General features: G+C 41.9%; 1 protein-coding gene across 4 annotated transcripts in view; it reads left to right on the top strand.

The window, feature by feature from the left end:
* The window catches only part of FNDC3B (fibronectin type III domain containing 3B), a 312,085-nt gene that overhangs the window by 230,415 nt on the left and 61,158 nt on the right, over positions 1-20,512 (top strand). For all 4 annotated transcript variants that reach the window (XM_074367878.1, XM_074367872.1, XM_074367879.1 and 1 more), the window contains 2 exons: positions 7,358-7,496; positions 10,523-10,576. In XM_074367878.1, coding sequence (XP_074223979.1) covers positions 7,358-7,496; positions 10,523-10,576 — 193 coding nt within the window. The remainder of the gene's footprint in view (positions 1-7,357; positions 7,497-10,522; positions 10,577-20,512) is intronic.

The raw sequence follows: 20,512 nt of genomic DNA, 5'->3' as shown, positions 1-20,512 counted from the left end.
TGTATAGTCTGATATGTAGTCTGAAATCTCTACTGTGATTTTTCTGGAATCTCTCCTGTGACTGCTCTGGAAGGCAGGGCTAGCTGATCTTAGGAAGAAACCGAGCCAGCCGCAGACCTGTGAGGGGGAAAGTATTATCTGAATTGTTACAGAGCTCATCTGTTTATTCAAAGATCCATTTGTATATCCATTTGCAAATAGGCAGATTTCTTCATCTGAATGTGATTCTTAATATTTTTTTAAGTTTTAATTTAAAATTTTACTTTTTAAATTTGACCAAACACTCTAATTTTGTCTACTAGGATGCACAACAACAAAATCTCCTTTCTTTAATTATCTGTGTGTATATCAACATTGTGTAATAAAATTGCAGGCATCAAGCACACATCCTTTATTGTAATTTCCAAAGGATAATTCACACCACATGTTGCTCTGTGGTGGAGTAGAGGGAGGGTAGTCCAGTAGGAAGAGCATATGTTAATTACCAGGAGGCTTGAGTTCAGTCTGGTTCTGCCATGAATTAACTGTTTTAACTTTGGTCAATCACATAGAATCTGTGCCGCAAGATTCTTGGGAACAAAGATAGGGGAAGTAGGGGTGTGTTCAGGTTATAATACCTTATTAGCTGCGTAAGTGTTTAAAACCGCATTTAAAGCATACATAAAAGAGCAAGGTTTTTTATATTCAGTCATAAAATGTACATCTGCTTAGCTATTGTATTGTTTAGATGATCTCTATTGCAATCATGTTTTCCTCTTTAAATCAAAACTTTTGGATTTAAAGTTAGCTTCAGCCCTAACGTATTGAACTTTTCACACCGTCTGTACAAACAAAAAGATTTGTATAATTTATGAAGCTGAGATGATAATAGGAATAGTTTAACCATTCTTTCAAATGGTTGATTGAACAACAAACCAGAAAGTGTTAACACCATATAGGGAGTCGTGTCAGTGTTCTCCATTAGACATTGTTAACATGTTTCTTTTTTTCCCTCTGTCTTTTAGCAGTTCATTGTCATTGCTTTGCTTAAGGTTTACATTATTAATTTGCTGTTCATTCATGAACTGACACTATCTTGTTAAAGAAACGTAAATGTCACAGTCTGCCCTTTATTTACTATCTTGTCTGTTTCCCTTAGTTTCTTTTTAACCCCTCTTAGAAAGGGTAAATTTTAGAATACTTGCTCGTTAAGTCTTTTACTGCCATGTCTTAAGAACACCTTGAACTCTGGGCAGACAAAAGGAGTAATAATGGGTTCCCCAAAAGAAACAGTATGAGGAGCATCTGAAGGCCTTGCATCCGGACTTCCTCCTAACACATCTGGGGTCCCACACTTGTGACACATTTGACACGTACGTGACACCACACACATGCAGCCTAAGGCACCACCAGCTGTTACTTGGTCTAGCTCTCTGCTGGCCAGAGAGAAAGAAAATTCTTCCCCTCTTTGGTCATGATCTTAGTATTTTAAAATATCCTTTCCTAAGAAAAATGTCTACAATCCAAAATATAGACTCTTTGCCCTGCCTAGTCCATAATCCATGTAGATCATTTATTTTTCAATCTAGAGAAGACTTTTTAACACTTCCAACCCCTACTTAATTTTAAGTTCCTCTGCCTTAATTTGCTTTGGCGAGGCAGCATGATAATCTGTTGGACAAAGCTTGGAATTGGGAGTTAACGGTTCAGTCACTTACTGAGGGTGTGTGATTGGGCAAGACATATAAACTTCAATGGCCTTATTTTCTCATTCATAAAATGAGGGTAATAATGATACTAGGCTCAGGAAAATGGTGTGAGAGCAGATGAAATATATGTGCAAATGTGCTGTAAACCTGTAAAGTTAAAAATGTTGTTTTTATTTGTTTTGTTTTTCTAAAGTTGTTGCAGTTTTCCCACACTCTAAAAATAGAAACAACTTCACACTACAGGTTCTTTGAACCTGTGTATAGTTTGACCATGTCACTCACTGTTTTATTGAGATAAACATATATCACAATTAGCACTGAAAAAAAGCAGCAAAATCTCTTTTTATGATGCAATTGAGTTAACATTCTCAAAGTCTTAGTTCCAGGAATGTAAGCTTTTATCAACACAGTAGCCTCAAACATAATTTTAAGTTTAACAGTCACGTATAAGGCCTCAAAAGACTGTGTGGAAATATTTCCTCACTAAATCCCCTAACAGAAGTTATGAAAGAATTCCATTACTGTACAGTTGCAAAATGAGCAGTTATGTTCATTGCCACTTTTATTGATTTGTGCATCACCGATTCAGAAAGTGTCGCCCTGCTGGAAGTCTGGAGAGCCAATGATGAGAACAGAGATGTTTCTTTTAGCAGCGCCAAGCAGGCTGTATTCTCCTTCCCGTTCATAATAGTGCACATGTGGACAAAGGCCTGCGGAAGGCCTGTTCCAGTCACTGTGCAGCAGAGTGAAAAGGTTGTTTCTCACATCAGGCACTGAAGTCTCACCTAAGGGCTCCTTCCTCGTCGATTCTGACTTTGCTCCTCTGATCCCATCCCCTTCCCACTGATTGCTCGGCATCTGTGTAGAATGCTTTCTCTCCTTTTCTGCTCTCCCTCCCTCGTGTCAGTGAGTGCTGTCTGAGTTCACCAGTCAGACACACAAACCAGCTTTTGAAGTAGCAGTCTCAGTCATGGGGTTGTGTCGTTGGACTATGGTGCTTGTCATCACTTCCTAGGCAGGGATCACTCTCGACTTCTCCTTGCTGTCTCCTCACTGTTACTGAGAACACCATGTGAAGAGACCAGTGACGTCCTTGAGACGGTGCTGTGGGTCTCGCATTTGCCGTACCATTTAAGCCAAATTCCACATTGGAAATTGTATCCAAAGACATTTCAGGTTTAAAAGATTTTTTTTTCCTTTCTCACCTTTTGCTATGAATTTTTGTGTGTCATTGCTCCACATCTATTCAACCTTTTTTTTTTTTAATCCTGGTGATTGGGGAAAAGATATTCCTCTATTATGTTGATTTGAAAAATTTAGTTGTTGGGTCTTGGGTTAGATTTTTATTGAAGTCATCACTTTTGTATTAGTCAGTTCTCATACAAATTGCTTTTTTTGGTTTAATGTTAGTTGAATGTTTAAAAGAAATCAATTTTTAATTGTCAAAGTGTATTTATTCAGTGCTTCCATATAAGGCATTGTGTTACATGTTGTATAAAGCCACCAAATCTGCAGGGGGTGGGGTAGTGTGCGTGAGAGAGAGAGAAATTATTTGTGTGTTTGTTGAGGAAGGGAGAGAAGAATGAGAAAGAAAGGTCTAATACATACATATAATATACACACATAAATAAATAGCATTATATTTTATAATACTTACGCATAAGTATGTAACTTAACAAACATTTATATGTATTCATTTACTTATACACAAAGAATAGCATATGTCTTTTAATTGGTAGTTTTGTAGTTAAAACTGACATTGAGTATCATTTTACTGTGGCAGTCAAGAATACATATTTTTATCAATGATAGGATAATCAGAAATTTGAGTGACAGAATGGATAACAATTTCATGACAAAATTTCAGGCTGTTTTCCAGTCATTGGCATAAACAGTCTGGCAAAGAAGTCACCCAGAGATGATATCATGTAATAACATTTCCCAGAAAAATTATGTGATGAAATATTTCCAAAAATATGAGGTTGACCAGCTCAGTGCACAGTTATGAAATAGGTGTTATTGACTAAAAACTGTGGCTCCTAGTATGTTACAGATGTGCTGGAGGAAGTTGGAGGCAGATTTCTGAAATTCCTGGAGCACCTGTTTCATAAGCATTTAGTCAGTATTTAAACTGAAACAAATGTGAAAACCCAACACAAGATTAATTATATCTTAGAAAAATGTGTTCTTCTTTGCTGGGATAAGTGCTAAAGGAACTGAATTGTTGGCTGACATGTTTAACCTAGGAAACCGCCCCTGTTCCACAGATCCTCCTGTCACATGATAGTATTTGGAGAAGACACATCAGCATCATGTGAGAAATGTTATTGCAACATTCTTGAATGTGTAAGGTCGTTTCCAGAGACTACTTTTCTGTAAAAGTTACTGGTGAAAACAGATTGACAAACATGAAACTGGTTGTTATTACAACTACTTGCTGTCTGTTTACTGAACAGTTTTAATAGACAGATGTAATCATGGGGTACTTAGATGATCAGGTTTTAGATACTGTGTGCAGTGCATTTATATTGCCATATAAAATGGCTCTCGTTGCCTTTGGAACAGACTTTTATGAGTACAGAGCACCGACTCCTAATTTAGACAAAATAACATTCTTTGAGTTTAAACACAGGAGTAATAACTCCTTGTGGCCCATACAACTGTCCCATCTTCAGCTACCTCAAATTTTTGCTTCTGCCATCAGGTCCTTTTATTCCTACTGTCATCCCCCTGACCTGGCTATCAGAAGCCTCCTTCACTCATGTTTCTCTAGCCTAAGTATGGATTTGTGACTCCAAGAATCTCATTAAAAAGAAAGAACCAACTTGACTGAGTCCAGACTCCCCAGATAACTAGCTGTGGTCCGGTCTGCAAGTACTCTGCAGACCTTCCCCTGCCTCCTTTCCCCTGTTGTGTTACCCTCATTGGTTTTCAGTGCTGACTGTTGTGAATATTTAGGACCTGGTCTATCTGTTTTACTACAGTCTGAATTTGTAAGCAAATACCTAGTGACTGCAAAATGAGATGCCTACTGGGAACGCAAATGGATAAAAAGGATTGGATAAAGGCAGCTGCAAAGCATTCCCAGAGCCGGGAGACAGTCACAGAGTGCTAGGGACCCTGCACTGAACAGCCCCGACTAAGGGGGCTAAAGGGGGCGTTGCTCTCAGCTTCATCAGGTTGCTGTCATGTAGGAATGCAGTTCAGTGTTGCTAGGACTTCTAGTTCTTAAGAGAAGCCAGAGAGGTTCATTTTTTAAAATGAGAGATCTCAAGGATTTTGTTCAATATTGGCTTAATTTTTAACTTTTTACTTCCCAAGATTTCAGTTACAATCAAAAGTGGACAGTAATTTAATGAACTCTCATCTGCCTACCAGCCATTGTTCTATTTCCTTGTTGCACTCACCTTTTCTCTCCTCCAGCAGTTATTTTGCAGCAAAGTCCAGACATGGTATTACTTTACCTGTGAACCACATTACCATCATCGCATACCCTGTGCCCATCCAAAATAAAACTGATAAATTCTTTAATGTCTTTAAAATCCAGAGACTGTCCCCATTTCCCCAGTTGTCTTAAAAATGAAGGTTTTGTTTTTCAGTTTGTTGTAATTGGAATTCAAACATGGTCTGGAATATTGTGTTTGGCTGATAGCTCTTAAATTTCTTTTAATCTGTAGGTTTTCTCTCCATCTTTCTCTCTCTCTCTCTCTTTTTTTTTTCCCCCTCTTCCTGCAATTTATTTGTTGTAATAAATTTTCTTTTTGTCCTGTAGAATTTTCCACATTGTGAATTAGGCTGATTGCATCCCTGTAGTGTTGCTTAATAGTGTTCTCTCTGTGTTTCCCATACAGCAGTGAAGACGTTTAATCAGATACAGGTTCAATTTTTCTCTCATTAGGAGTGCAAAATATCTGCTTGTCTCTTTTTTGTTAATAATTGCCTGTGTCCTTTAATTCATTGGTGGCTGTAATATTGTAAAACATGTGTTCCTCCCCCACACATGTACATTTAGGGCCAGATGCAATCCATGAGCCTTCGGTTGGAGAATTCAACTGATCTGCTAAAGTTCAGGCTGGAACCTTGCCTATGTCTGGAATGTTCTATGACTCATTTTAAGTAACTTACTCTCAGTGAGCCTGTCCTGATGCATGGAAATGGTCTTGCCAAATCTAGCATTCAGTTTTATATTATCGTGTGCCTACTTATAGTGAATGCAAAAAGCAGAATTTCTTTCATCAGGTTGGGTGAAGAGCATCCTGTCGATAAGCATCTTTTGTTTGGATCAAATGGATCAAATGTCATGGTGTCCTCCCGTCAGGCAAATAAGTCAAATAGCCAGTAAATATGTGTTTTACCTTTTAGAATGGAAGGTAGGCATGTCTGTTAGAACTTTTGACTTGAATGATCTCTGTAAATTTTTTGTGATGGACTTTGAGGAGAAAGGACCTTAAAAATTACACCCCTAGTTAGGTTTTCCATGTTATCTTTAGCTGCTACTTATTCATTGGGCAGAGTGAGGGGAAATGGATCGTGGGTACTTAAAGAAATATAATTACAGGATGAGTAAGGACAGGAGGGAATACAGGATAACAGATTTCTATGACTGAATACAGTTGATCCAACTTTCTAGCTGTGTAGCTTTGGGAAATTTACTTTACCTGTGTAGTCTGAGTGTTGTGTCTTTAATGGCACCTCATAAAGGGTTAAGAATTAAGAACTTGATATATTTACCAATTCTGAATAGCTTAATCCTTTTATCTTTTTAGGCAGCAAAGGTTTCTTTGTTGTCTTTTTGAAAGAGGATGTTTTCAAGTTATTTTTTTAATGCCCAATATTTAAAAAATGGAAAAGTAGAAAGGAAGATGATAAAAAAATCAACATAATCCTATTTTATGCTATTTGAAAGGAGTGATTTTCTAATAGCATGTTATATGCTTTTTCTTCACAGCTTCTCTAGAGAAATCAGGCCCATATGTTCAGTATTGAGCCAGGTATTTTAATGTGCACAACACACATCTTTAATCTTGGCTCCAGGTGCAAGAGTTAGATGCTCACATGGATAAACTGTACCTGAACAGTGTTTTTATTGAATTAGAGAGATGCATTTGGCAGTAGATAGCATGTTTCTGTGTGTGAAATGTCCTAATTTCTACCTAAATATCTGCAGTGTTACGAACAGTTCAGAGGTGATATCTCACCTGTGGTTTGTACTCCTACCTCTCTCTCCAGTTTGTAGACTCTTACCACTGCTTCGTGTCTCCTTTCACCCAACCTCTAACTACTTCGAGCCTCTTTCCAGACAAAGTCAACCAGAGAGTGGCCTCATGGTTTTTAGAAAGTACATTTGGAGACCATTTGGGGGATTCAGGACATTTTCTTATTTAGCATATTCTTTTCCAGTCAGTAGTCTCTCCCTGTCTTAAATGGGGCTGGGTGTTTCTGAGAATTAGTAGGAGAGAGGCACATTGCCTGTTAGTCTGGTTTTCCCCTGGAAATGCTGACCATAGTCAGGTCAGGACAAGACCAGTAGATAGGAACAAGGGTCATGGTGTGTACTGTGTAAGAAGTTCTGTTCCTCTGTGGAAAACCCTGGGGCAAAGCTGAGATAAACACCCTGGTCTTCCGTGATGGGCCACTGCCACTGACTGTGTTTGTCTGTCTGTTTTCAGGGTATATGCTATGTACAATTCCGTAAAGGGATCCTGCTCTGAGCCAGTGAGCTTCACCACCCACAGCTGTGCGCCCGAGTGCCCCTTCCCACCTAAGCTGGCACACAGGAGCAAAAGCTCCCTAACCTTGCAGTGGAAGGTGGGTAGCGCAAAGTGTCGGGAGTCCTCTGAGTCTGTAGCCATTGGAAACATTTATCTGGCACTGTTCCAACTTGGTGATAGTGTTTGGTTTTCTACATAGTGACTATGTGAAACAAATTGTAATGATGTCAAAAGTTACCATCTCTATAAAAATTGGGCAAAGGGGTGGGAGGGGAAACTGCAAAATCAAGTTTTAGCTTTCTTTGCAGGGGGATTTGGTAAATCTCTTAGGATCATGAGCAGTACTTTCTAAGTGATATAAGTACTTAAGATATTTACATTTCATCACTCTCTAATAGTTTAATTCACTTCAACAAACATTTGAGGACTTGAGTAAAAAGTTTTTGTGAAGAAAGATTTAAAGTAGCTTTATGGCTCCATTGGCTTCTTTCAGTGGTGACTCAGAAATGTTTAATATTTAAAACTGCCTAGAATGTTTAGTGTTCTAAACTACATTAAGACTTCATTAATTTTTACTAATTAGGCCTTAGATCAGTTAGGATTACCAGTTATATTTTAACATCTCAATTATGTAGTAGTTTTCATGGAACTCAACTTTTTGGCTACAAATAACTCTTCCCAAAGAGAGGTCCTTAAAGTGTAGCATTAGCTTATCAGTCATAGTTGTGTGTTTGTAAGAAAATGGTAAATTACATTATCAATCAGTGCAGTAAGTATTTCTATATATTTATACTTTAAAATGTAGCTTAAAATGTTAAATTTGTAGAGAGAGAGGTAATAAAGATGTGTGATACTTGGGGAGAATACTAATGTACAAAAGAAATATGATGGCTAGGGAGATCGACGTTATTGGTGAAGAAATCTTTTGTCCTTTTGTTCCCAGAGCAGAGAGTCCGATTTGTCTTGGGGGTGGGTAAAAGCCGCTGAGAACAGTGGTTAGCAGCAAATCATGGGCTTCGGTAGGCCCCTCTCGTAGCCAATGGCCAACAGTGAGTGTGTTATTTGGACAAAGGCAAAGTTTAAACTGGCTTAGAATCTGAACTATTTTATTTTCCTTCCTGGCTTCCAGGGATAATCCAGGTCAGTGATTCCCCACCTTTTCAGAGTTTTAACACCCAACTGGTTATCATTGTTTAAATCTTTGGAGCATATAACATCCATTTTAAAATAGGTTCTATATTTACACATATACATATGTAAATATATTTTAAGGAAAGAATTAAAGTCCATTTTATTTGGAAAATATAAGAAATCTTCTTTAAGTTAATCAGAGGGACCCCAGGATCTTATAAACCTAAAGTTGGGAATCACTGATACACACTCTGCTTAAAACCTGGATGAAGTTCAGGTCTCAGGCAGACCAGCAACTTCAAGAAAAAGTGCTCTTATTAGGAGGAAAATATTTCACATTTTCTTTCTCCCTCTATTTAATTGTAGCTTGGAAACACAGTATTGTTCCATTTGGTTATGTGCAAACTTGAAAGTTCTGGATTCAGTTCAGTTTCTTGTCCTTAGAACAGATTTCCTGATCACAGTGTTCCAGCTGGGAGCGCAGGGACAGGGGGACCACACTCTGGCTGCCCACCTACCCTTGAGGCCACCAAGACACAGAGAGCTCAGGGTCCTCTATCGTTACCTTGTTAGTCAGCGCCGGAGCTGGGGCAATGCAAACACCAGGGTCTGTGTCCCCACCCTCAAGGAATCAGGGACTCGGTGGTGGGGCAGGACGTCACTGAGAGATTTGTGAGCATCATAAATGTACTTCTTAACCTAGAAATGGATTCTCAAGCTGAAACTTTGATTTTTGTTCATTATCTACAACTTTAAATGTATCCCTATCCTGTCTCCCAAACTGAGCCGACAAAAGCCTAAAATTACAGTTTAGTAGAACATAGAGCACTCACCTGAAATCAGGGGTCAGGACTCCACGATTATATGACTCAGAAGAAAGAAGGAGAAGGAAGGAAAGATGAGAGCAAGGCATTGCTTTATTAATTAATGTTTACTGAGGCCCAATGATGTTTTACTATTAACAGTAACAAAGCAACAGCTACCGTTCGCGGAGCGCTTCCTATGAGACCGGGCAGTTGAGGAAGTGATTTATACAAATTCTCCCATTTCCTTATCACACCCATCCATTCTTGGAATAAGAAATTAAACACTGATGTTAAGTGTGACAAACAGCCGAGCTGGGCCTCCTTGTAGCTCTGGTGACCCGGCTGCCTTCTGCGGGCGGCAGGTCGTCACAGTCTGTGGGCTCTGGCTCTCTCCTGGGGGAGCCAGGCCCGGATGCCTTTGTACTTGGGAGACATGGCGTTAGTGCTGAGAGGGACCCTGCTGTAGCACCCCCTTCTGGCAGGCCTGACCCTCAGCACTCTTTTCTCCAGTTCTTTACTCCCTTTCCCATTGTCCAAAGCCTGTTTTCTCAGTGAAGCAGATCTCACTGTGCTTTTAAGAGGAAAACAAATGATGAAATTTCTTTTTACTAACAGGCAAAGGGCTGACTGCCCCTGGTAATCTCTCTAGGAGATCCCATTTTTTCCTCATTAAAAAAAAAAAATGGGGAATCATAATGCCACAGAAGGCTTTCTAATGTTAAGCACTTAAAAAAATAAAACCTGTAGGGGAGAAGTTACAAAGAATCTGAACTCTGGACTCTGAACCTAGCTGGGTCAGCTTTACTCCATCAGACCCCAGGCACTGCAGGCAGTGACGCAGTTTCTCTGCTGTCTTTTTTCTCTCTCTATTCTTGAAATTAAAATGCCTCTTAAAAGTTTTATCCCCAGAGGAAGTAGGGCACCACATGGGTCTCAAGGTAGAGGTGCTGGGGAAGGCAGGCTTGGCTGTTTGTGGGGTATGACTTATTAACAGTGGAGGCTCTCTCTACTAGTTGAGTTGTATTAAAATTAGTTTCTGATAATGTTTGGCCAAAGAAATGCAGGAGTTATGCCCCTGCGGGGAGAGCACAGGACTAGCATGGACACTGTATTTGAACCAAGTGCATGGCTCAGAACTTTTGTCTGTGAACAGCTTCCACTAATCTCATTTTATTTTATTTTTTAGGCACCAATTGACAACGGTTCAAAAATCACCAACTACCTTTTAGAATGGGATGAGGTAATCACATTTTCACATTCATCCATGTAAAACCCCTCTCAAAAATGAAATTGCTGAACAAATGCCATTTTATTCTTTTTTTAAGATGTGCTAAACACGTGGAAAAAAGAACGTAAGTAGAGAAAAATTTAAAAACCAAAAGTTACTAACTGTGGGAAAAGAAAATGGACTGAAGTAGTCTAGTGAATTGTGCATTAAAATATGTTTACATGGCTTTTTGCAAGAAATGCTCCTGAAAGCAGTGACAGGGTCTTATCTATTTTGGAGTCCCTAGTATCTGGCCAGGCATTAATGAGTATTAAGAAATGACTGCTTTGTTATCTGGACTGCCCAGGGCCAGCCTGTGTAGATGGTTTTGATAACATAAACCACACTGTGGCTTGGGAAGCCTAATTTGTTCCTTCTTTTTGAGTGCCACGTGTAAACTCTGTTGTCGCACTGTTGAGTACTGTTTGTGGGAGATGGAGCAGCACCTGGAGGTCTCACCTACCTGTCAGACCATCCTGGAATGGGTGCCCCCTTTGCTGTGTCTGTCTCCAGAGGCGGTGGGTGGTTACCCATGGTGAATTCCTCCTATCCTGAAGGCCGCTCTCTGCTGATTGGTAACCCAGTGCTTTTCTGGCCTTGACAACACTGCACAGAATCTTAGGCAGGAAGCAATGGATGCAGAAATCCGCTTCTAAAAAGCAACCATACTATTTGTTCTTGTAAATCTTATCTCTGTTCATTCATTTACCTTTGTTTCTTTCTGTCATTCTGTGAATGAGCAAAGGGACAAAGGATTTTAAGAATAGGAAATGTGGAATTTGGGAAGCAACGTAAGTTAACTAGTCTTTGTGACTTAAATTTAGGGGCATTAAAACATTCAGAACACAAACAGGCAACAAGTGACTTACCAAGTGTGGAAAAATATATTTTAAACCAAATGTAAAATGAAAATGGGTGAAACTCTTATGATGAAATTTTGATATGAATAAGGGGCCCTTCATCACTTTTTGCAGAAGCGTATTTTCCCATCTGGGTTACATCTGAACAGCAGGAGTTCCAAGTTACCAAAAACAATGATCTATTGTTCTTGGGATCCTTGTGAATAGTTCCTGTGTACAGATTGGTGAAATCTCAGACTTAACCAGTATATTTTACAGATTAGGTGGATTTCATTTTAAGGTGGCTTGATTGGAAAGCAAAGCCACCCCCTGTGGTCCTTGAGGTTGAGGTTTTATATCCAGATAGTTTACCAGTAAAGAGGAGGCTTTTCTCCTTACACATTTCTTCTCACAGCACTGTGTGTGTGTGTGCGTGTGTGTGTGTGTGCATGTGTGTGCGTGTGCGTTTTTCCATCCTGTGTTTTTTGCTGCTTCTCTGCCCTGGACTGTGGCCTCATAAGTTAAGTAAGGTCAGAGAAGTTGAGTGCTCGAATGGGAAACCTCCAAGGAAAACCCAGGTGCTGCAGGAAATGGTACTGGTGACTCAGTTGTTGGCCTCCTTCCCTTTGAATTTGAATTGAAAGTGTCCTGGCATGATGCTGGGAGGAAATATGCTGCAGCCTCAGATGAAATGGAGAAGCTATGTCTGATGACCATTTATAATCAATAGGACCCACGATGGCCTAGTGACCACAAATGTGAAGTTGTTTATTTTGGGCCTTCTCCTGCCTTTCTCCTCCTTGCTCTCCCTCCATCTAGCCTTGTCCTCACTTCTGTCTTCCCCTTTCCTCTTTATATTCCCTCCTACCTTCTAATTCCTGCTGGTGTCCGCTCTGGTGAGCCTTCCCGGAGATTGCAGGTTAATTGACTCTCACCTGCTGTAGGCCTTTTGCCAACACAGGAATTCTTTTATATTCTGTGGCTTAGTATTCTTCAAAGAAGAGAATAAAGAAATCCTGCAGGAAGTGTGAGCACACGAGGCTCTGGCTGTCCCTCTGAAACCTTCTGCTGGTGGTTTCTGGAGCCAGGTGCTCCTGGTACCAGGTCTGTTTGCAGCCTGGGCCCTCGTGGAGTACGGTGGGGCAGGAGAGTGAGAGGGGTTTGGCTGGAGTCACCTCCCCCGAAACCTATGGTCTCTCTGGCATCCAGAGTGTTGTAGAAACAAGCTTAAAAGGCAGGAGGAGAGTAGGGTTCACAAAAGTGCACATCGCTGCTTGGGAGGGAAACAGGTGCTACTCAGTCTCGAAGAAGCTCGTGTTTAGGAATCGCACCCTGCACCGTTTCTGCCCTGGCACCCGGTCGAAGAAACACGGCTTGGGGTGCGGTGGCCCCATCCACGTACATGCCACCACTAATGTCTGGGTGTCCCTGTACTTTTATTATAGTATAGCAGTACTGGCTAGAGTTCCCAGAACACTTCATTCTTTTGCTCAATTCTTAGTCACCATTCCGATAACACAATTAGTGTAAAATTCTGAAGGTGTTAGTAAGGTAAGAGCACAGGGCATCAAGTCCTTCTGTCCAGTCTCTAGAAAAAGACTTTCGTGAATGAAAGAGCAGCAGCAGAGAGGCCGGTGAGTGCCCACCTTCACTGCTGCCCCAACGGGGAATGCTGGGCTGAGCTGACCGTGGGAAAAGCCGCCTTAATCAATAGCTGACCGCTTGCTGGTCTCTGACAGGGAACAGAAGGCAGAAGTGTGAAGCACAGGGGGAGGCTGATACATCCTCTCTCCTAGGTTCATTGTCATTCGTTCACGTCACTGTTGTCAGAGTTCACTTGGAAATTGCTCACTGATAGTTCTGCAGAAGGGTTAGATGCCTACTTTTCTCCATTAATAATTGCGCCTGGCCAATCCCTTAATGTTTCAGTCAGCTTAGGAAGTAACTGTGACTGTGAGATGGTCACAAGCCTAAAAATGGAACACACAGGTGTCCCTGGCTTTTCAGCTCTGGCCGTCAGTTTCAGTTTTCCCCTGAAATAGATCAGTTTTCATAACTTGGAAAGGTGTGTCCTTTCCTGGCCACATCCCCTTGTTGTGGTGACTTGGTTGAGTTGCAGTGCTTAGAACTTTGGGGCCTGAAGACTGGCCCTGCATTTTTGTAGATCTTTAGCCACCATGTCCTTCGGGAGACCCCACGTCAGAAAAGCAGAAGGTCATTTTTAAGGCAGTTTCCTGCTTGACTACTGGATGAGTCGTTACTACATTTTAATTTCTTTCTGATCACAACGTATCCCACCGCATGTGTACATCCTAATTTACAAGTCGTGGTCATTCTGAAGCCTGGCAGAAGGCAGATCCAAAGCCTCCTGAGGGCTTCTTTCTTCTGCTGGATTTGAGTATGACACCTGGTGCTGACTTTAAAAAAAAATTTTTTTTATGAATTAAGGTTTAGTTTAATACAGAATTATGAATAGGAGAAAAGTTTCTTTGCTTTTTAACAGTCAAACAATGCTTAGAGGCTCGATTTCTCAAGATGGTGCATCTTTGCCACAGTGGAAAACCTTGGGGTGGGGTGGGGTCCGGAAGGCAGAGGTAGTGCTTACAGTTCACTGCCCCGGGGCCACCACTGAGCTCGTCCGTCTGGCCTGCTCTTTCCCCTCCTTGGGCACCTTCCCAACTGAATTGGCCCCTCTGCTGCTTCTCGGATTGATGACACAGAGGTATCTAGGAGAGGTGGGAGTTCTTCTCTAAAAGCAGCTGAGCAGGGGAGGATTGGGGGTGTAGAAGTTTCCAGGGTAGGAAGGGGCTTTTATGGAAAAAGGATTAAGAACCTTTGAATTGACACATAAATGCCTGCCCAGTCTCTTTAAGGGATGGTGATCTGGCCTTTTCCTTGAAAATTTGAGTAAAAGGGCAAACTTCATAGTCAAAAAGAAACTTTATTTTCTATTTTAGGAAAGAAAAGTTCTGTGAAGGAAGTATTTATGGAAACTTGCTGTGAGTTCTACCCTTAGATACTGTTTTAACCTGTGCCGTACAGAAATGCTAACCGGTGCTACTGGAGCTAGTTATGCAGAGCAAGTTCCGTGCCCCTGAGATCTCGCGGTGAAAGTGTGGCGTGGATTCATGCGGATTTGTTCAGTGACGTGGTGTTCACCTCAAGAGACCTAGCTTAATAGTCTCTGCTTTGTCTCTGCCTAATCAAACAAATTATTTAACCCTCAAGTCTCAGCTTCTCCACTTGCAAAATCATACCTGTTACCTGACAGGTAGGTTAAGATTGAATGAGATAACTTGGGCAGCAACAGATTCTGTGTAATGATTATTTCCAGTCACCCAAGCCCATGTTAAGATCTGGAGTAGGAAAAGTCAACAGTTACAGAAGGATTGTATGAAAGGAATATGGCATTTTTTGGTCAGGAACTTAAACAGAGGTCCTGAGGTTAATGGCTCTGGTTTGAACTAAACAAAAACGGACATCAGTACTATATATAGATGTTAATTCGCCATTAGCATAGCTTCCAGACATGACATGTAGGGAATATACGAAAGAACCAGAAAAATAGCTTTGTGAGAATGTGATTAGTGGAGTTCCCAAGACTCTTCCTCACATGTGACTCAGCTAGCCCAAAAGGGAATTTCACATCTGGCTTTCCTGGTGACTAATGAGTGAACACAGCTGTAAAACACAGTAGACTGAGAATACGATAAATACTGCAGAAATCGAGGGACGTACACTTTGAAATAGAACAGAAAAGGCCAGCGGCAGGTAGAGCCCATACACCCCCAGGGGACCGTCACCAGGCAGGCCTGGCTCAGCAGCCCCGCTGCAGGACCCTGGAGCAGATACGGGCCCCAGACGGTCACTGTGTGGACGTGCAGTTCAGGAGCAGCCAAGCTAGCCCCATAGGAGGGGCCTGGTACCTGGTTTATTAGTCTGATTCCTGTTTAACTTAGGTGTTGGCTAGTTAGTATTGATCATCTTTCAGAAGGCTTCTAAGCATGCGTGCATTTGCACAGGGCTCTTCTGGTTAGACAGCAGCCCTTCTGGGAGGGGATGGAGCGTCAGCCAGCAGAGTGACAGTGGGTTCCCCAGAACGGACGCGGAGAGCCTCCCTGTGGGTTCTAGTTGCCGCTGTCTCTGAGGAGCCCTGCTGCCTGAACTTGCATGGCATGTTGGTCCAGTGGGGAAAGCTGGGAAGGCCTGTTTCCATTCCCCAGCCCACCACCAATGCCTGGCTGGATGTTAGGAGAAATTGCCATTTGCCCGGGCCCTCTGAGCTCTTTTGCTCATTCTTGGGAAATGTCCTTGTGGAGAGTGGGGTCCCAGGTTCGTTTTTCACTTGTCCATCAGAAGCAGTCCTTTACATAAATGCCAAATCAGTGACCTGGCAGAATGACAGTGTTTTGCCACATCACAGATCTCTGCTGCCATGTCCAAGGGCGGGTTTCTGAGAGCCAGGGGAATAGCTTTCTCCACTATAGCTCCTTTCAAAGGAGGCAAAGAAGGATTTAATACTCAGGTCCACAGGCATCAAAGCCCAAGCAGAGTTAAAAAGAGCCCTTTCTTTTAGGGACCCCAGCCCCAGGCACCTGCACACCTGAAGCAGATTCTCTCTGTGCTTTTTTTTTTTTTTTTTTTTTTTTTAAACCATTTGTCACGTATGTACAGGATGGGGTTATTACATGCTTGGGCAGCAGACTTTGTGGGGCACTTCCAGCTGAGGCTAAATTACAAATAGCCATGTTGGTCCTTGGCACCTGATTTATCAACTCATGTGTCATGCTTGTTGGTTGCCAGCCACAGGATGGCTGCCTTGGACGTTGGCTCTTGGTTCACTTATAAATTGTATAGACAGCCTGTTCTCAAATCGCTCCCTTGCTCCTCCTCTCCTTTCCCTTCACTCGGACAGTCTCAGCACATTAATCTTTTCAGAGCACCCAACATCAGGTGAACCTCCTCTGCATTTGGAGGGCTGTATAGGAACATTCTGTTTGTTTGTTTTAAACCAGAGGACCTGGTGATCATCCTTGGCTATTTGAGGTAGCCAAGCCTCTCCCACAAACATAGAAAACTAGTGTGCCAGGGGATAAAATGCGTGCAGTATTTATTTAGTAACATGCAGCCACAAACTACTCCATTGCCTTTTCTTACCTTTGAAAGTCCCTGTGTGCCAGAGTGGTCAGTAAAATGAAAGAGGCATCACTGAGGGGAAAGTGAGGTTTGGCCCAAGGAACTTTTGAATCCACCCACATGTGGAGTGCCTCCACCTCCCTGTTATGAACCCCTTCTTATATATGGTTATGCTGAACACATACATGCTCTTTTATTTCTCAGGCCAAGATTTATCTTTGATGTTGCCTAGGGTCGGCCAGTGCTGGAACAACTTCTAAATATAGATGTACTAGCAGACTAAATCTTTGAGCCTGGCAGTAGTTCAGTTGGCCAGCGCAACCTTAGTTTTTATTTGATTTATCGTTGATGTTTCTGACAGGTTGAACTATGCTGTTACAGAGAGTGCCCAGCCCAGAATCACTCAGCCCATGTCTGGATCCAGCTGACATGGGCCATGAGCACATGACAACTGATAACCAAATGCATGTTACTTGTTTAGCAGGCAGTTATCAAACCGGGTAAGAGCAGCTAGGGAAGCCCACAGGCACCGGCAGTGCAAGAACCTGTAAGAGAAATAGGTCAGTGGGAAGAGGCCATAGATGAAGAACACATCAGGAAGAGTGCAAGTCACATGATCAAGGGGGGCTAGTTCACCATGGATTCTAGCTTCCCTGTGTTGGCCATTCTCATGTTCTTGTGCCAAGAAGAGGATCAGGAAGGATCATTTCCAATCTGTTAATTTGAAGGCAATTGACAATAGCTGTCAACTTCATCTGTTAGTGCCAGTGTTGGAAATACCAGCTTCCAAGACGGTTAGTGCCAGGATGACTGAAAGTGTTAGCCAGAGCAACCACATTCCCCCACACTCTGTAGAATTACTCGTGGCAGGAAAACACTGTGGCCTGAATTAGCTGGAATATGTATGAGCTGTATGTACAGAATTGGCCATGGGTGTGTTGTTTCTTAACAGGACACCGACCCATTTTGAGGACTCGTCTTCCCAAGCGCTGAGGACAGCTTTATGGGGAAACTAAGTTAATAAAAAAGGAAAACTGACTTGAAAAAAACATTTTTGGTTTTCAGTTACATAGTTTTACAAATTAATAATTACTTTAAAACACGTCTTTAAAATTAGTTGCATTTTATGAAATAAGTCAAATATTTTTCATATACCTAGATACCAGTTTTAATAGGCAGGTCCATCTGTAAATTGACTTCTCCGCTGGAACATACATGTGTTTGTAAACAGAGAGGTGGAAGACTGATTATATGTGGAGGTCCTTGGAAAGGTTATTTAATTTGCTCACTCCTGAGGCTTTGGGCTACGCCATGCCTAAATCATCCCCCCCAAAGACTTGCGTATCTGTGTTTAAAGATCTCCCCACGGTTCCCTACAACTTCTGGGATAACATTATTAAAAACCTCAGTTCAGTCTAAAATGTCACTCCGTAAGATGAAGTAACTACATTGCCATTGATTAACAATTTTGGTTGATCTTTATCATCTAGGAATCTTGTTACACCTTTAGCTTCTAGAAATCATTTTTAAAATCTATTCAGAGAGGCCTTACTTTGTTGGATGGCTTTGAGGGAGAAATCATGTGCTAAGCGCATGTAGAAAATAGAACTTTGTATTCAGGCATATGTTAAACTCTGGTTTTGTGTTCTAGCATGCTCCCTTACCTCCTGGCTATTAATAGTGCAGGAGGAATTTATAAAAGTTTACTGAAAAACTCCATATTTTAAACATATATGGACATCAGAATAGATGAGTGTAATATTACATAACAGATTACCTCAAAACTTACACCTTGGTTTTAACATAGTCACTTTGTTTTCTCATGGATTCTGGGTTGGGAATTTGAACAGGGCACCAGAGGACCAGCTAGTCTGTGTTCCACAGTTTCTGGGACTTCAGCCGGGAGGGCTTATTGGGTGGAACCTTCTGGCAGGGTCTTCACTCACAAGTCCAGTGGGACCTTGTGCATCTCAGGCTCCCTGACACCATGGTGACTTCAGGGGAGTCAGAATGGCAAGAATGAGTTTTCCCAGGAAAAGACAGAAACTTCCTCACCTTTTCAGATCTCGCCTTGGAAGTCACAGAGCTTCATTTCCCCTCCATCCAGCAGTTACAGGAGAGTCTCCAGCCCACCCACATTCAAGGGAAAGGGCCATAGGCTCTTCACTGGATGGGGAAGTCAAGGAATGTGTGGACATGTTTAAAATCGTAACCATGTGACAGAAGGTTCTTTTGACTCTCTTAGTCCATTAATCTTTCTCCCCTTAATCTTTGTGTAGCACATACAGTGTTTTAGGTCCTATGCCCTAAGATGATTAGATACAAGGTCAGGGACTTTGAAAGTACAGCATAACTCTTTTCCTGCCCCTGCTCTCCTCTGAGTGTTCTGGGAAGAGGGGAAGGAAGACAGACGTGCACCCAGAGATGCAGTGGTAGGCTGGGACTCAGATCTGTGGCCAGCGCTGTTCCACTAGCCAGCAGGGCGTGACTCAGTGGTGCTCGAACACAGCTCTTCTCAGTAAACAGATGGAGCAGATCACTGCTTCTCCCTTAGCTATAAGGAGAGGGAACCCATGAGAAAAACAGTATTCCTGCCAATTAATGTCTCTGTCTCAGTAGTCACACTTGAGAAGCAAGATCATGTATCCTGTTCTTTGGGTGACTCACCGGAAGTTAGCAGTGTTCCCTTTCCTTTGCCTTTTTTTTTTTTTTTGAGGGAATAATTAATATAGTTATACTCTTACTTAATAGCTAATTTTAATTTCTTAAACTATACATCAGAAAGAAAAATATTCAAGTAGGTAGTAAAAAGGCAAAAGATAAAATGAGAAAATAGAGAATATATTCCTTAAAGTATTTTAAACCTTTTATTTAAAATTTATCCCCAAATTTCATTTGAAAGAGTGGAAAAAAATGTTTGATAAGGCGTTTTCCCCCTTAGGGGGAAAATATCTTTGTCCCTGAAGTTTATATTAACACATCTTGAAAAATGTTTCCAAGGATGAGTCACTGTCTGCTGTGTAGCCACATGAGTTACATTTCACACACTCCCCAGGCTGCCTGCTCTCCCCGCTGCCTTTCTGACATTGGGCGCTCCTACAGTCTGGCAGAAAGTTGGCACTCTTCAGAATTTAGCAAGAACTTTGTAGGGCCTTAAAAGAACATCTGGACTCTGATTACTATTAGGACTTGTAACCAAACGTGTGACCCTTCTACAAGAGAGTGAGGATGAGGAGGGAGCAGGGGCAGATGCAGGTGGAGTGTGTACTGAGTGTTATGAGGCTGGCTGGGACTTTGCCCCGAAGATGGTGCTACCCTTTAGTGTGTGTATCTAGAAGTGAAAAGAGGCACTTGTTTACCAAGGATCAGATTAATGAGACATCCAGACCAGGCCCAGTGAACTCTGTGTTATATAAATATATATAAATAAAAATAGTAATATAAAGATATAAATAGAGTTGCAGTGTCATCAGAGAGCTGGCTGCCTGAGACAGGCTGGGGGGAATGGACATTGAGCCGATCCATTGGGGTCTAGAATGTAGCTAATGTGCAGTGTGTCCTCGTTCAGTGGTAAGACAGGTGATTGAGGCAGGGCAGGGAGCTCGGGACTGGGGAAGGACTGATGTGAAATACGCCACGTGATTCAGCTGCAGGGAAATCGAGTGCGTTTCTGGGGAGCACTTTTAACCAGAAGTGGAGGAGAAGTGCCCTGGGCGGGAGACAGTTCCATTTGTCTGATGGCCCAGGGTGTTGCATGGATGCTCTCAGGCTATGGCTGGGTGTAGGATGACAGCAGATTAGCCAGAACCGTGGATTCATTTGAGTGAGAAAAGGAAAAGAGCCAAAAAAGGAACCAGTGCTGGTTTCTAATGCCTCACCCTACACCAAAGTGAGCACCTTGAGGTCTGTCATCGCACGGTTGGTTTGTGCTCCC

The sequence above is a fragment of the Camelus bactrianus genome, chromosome 1 (genome assembly GCF_048773025.1).
Source record: "Camelus bactrianus isolate YW-2024 breed Bactrian camel chromosome 1, ASM4877302v1, whole genome shotgun sequence".
NCBI classification, from domain to species: Eukaryota; Metazoa; Chordata; class Mammalia; order Artiodactyla; family Camelidae; genus Camelus; species Camelus bactrianus.
The sequence above is the reverse complement of the archived record's forward strand: the minus strand, read 5'-3'. Positions and strand labels throughout refer to the sequence as shown.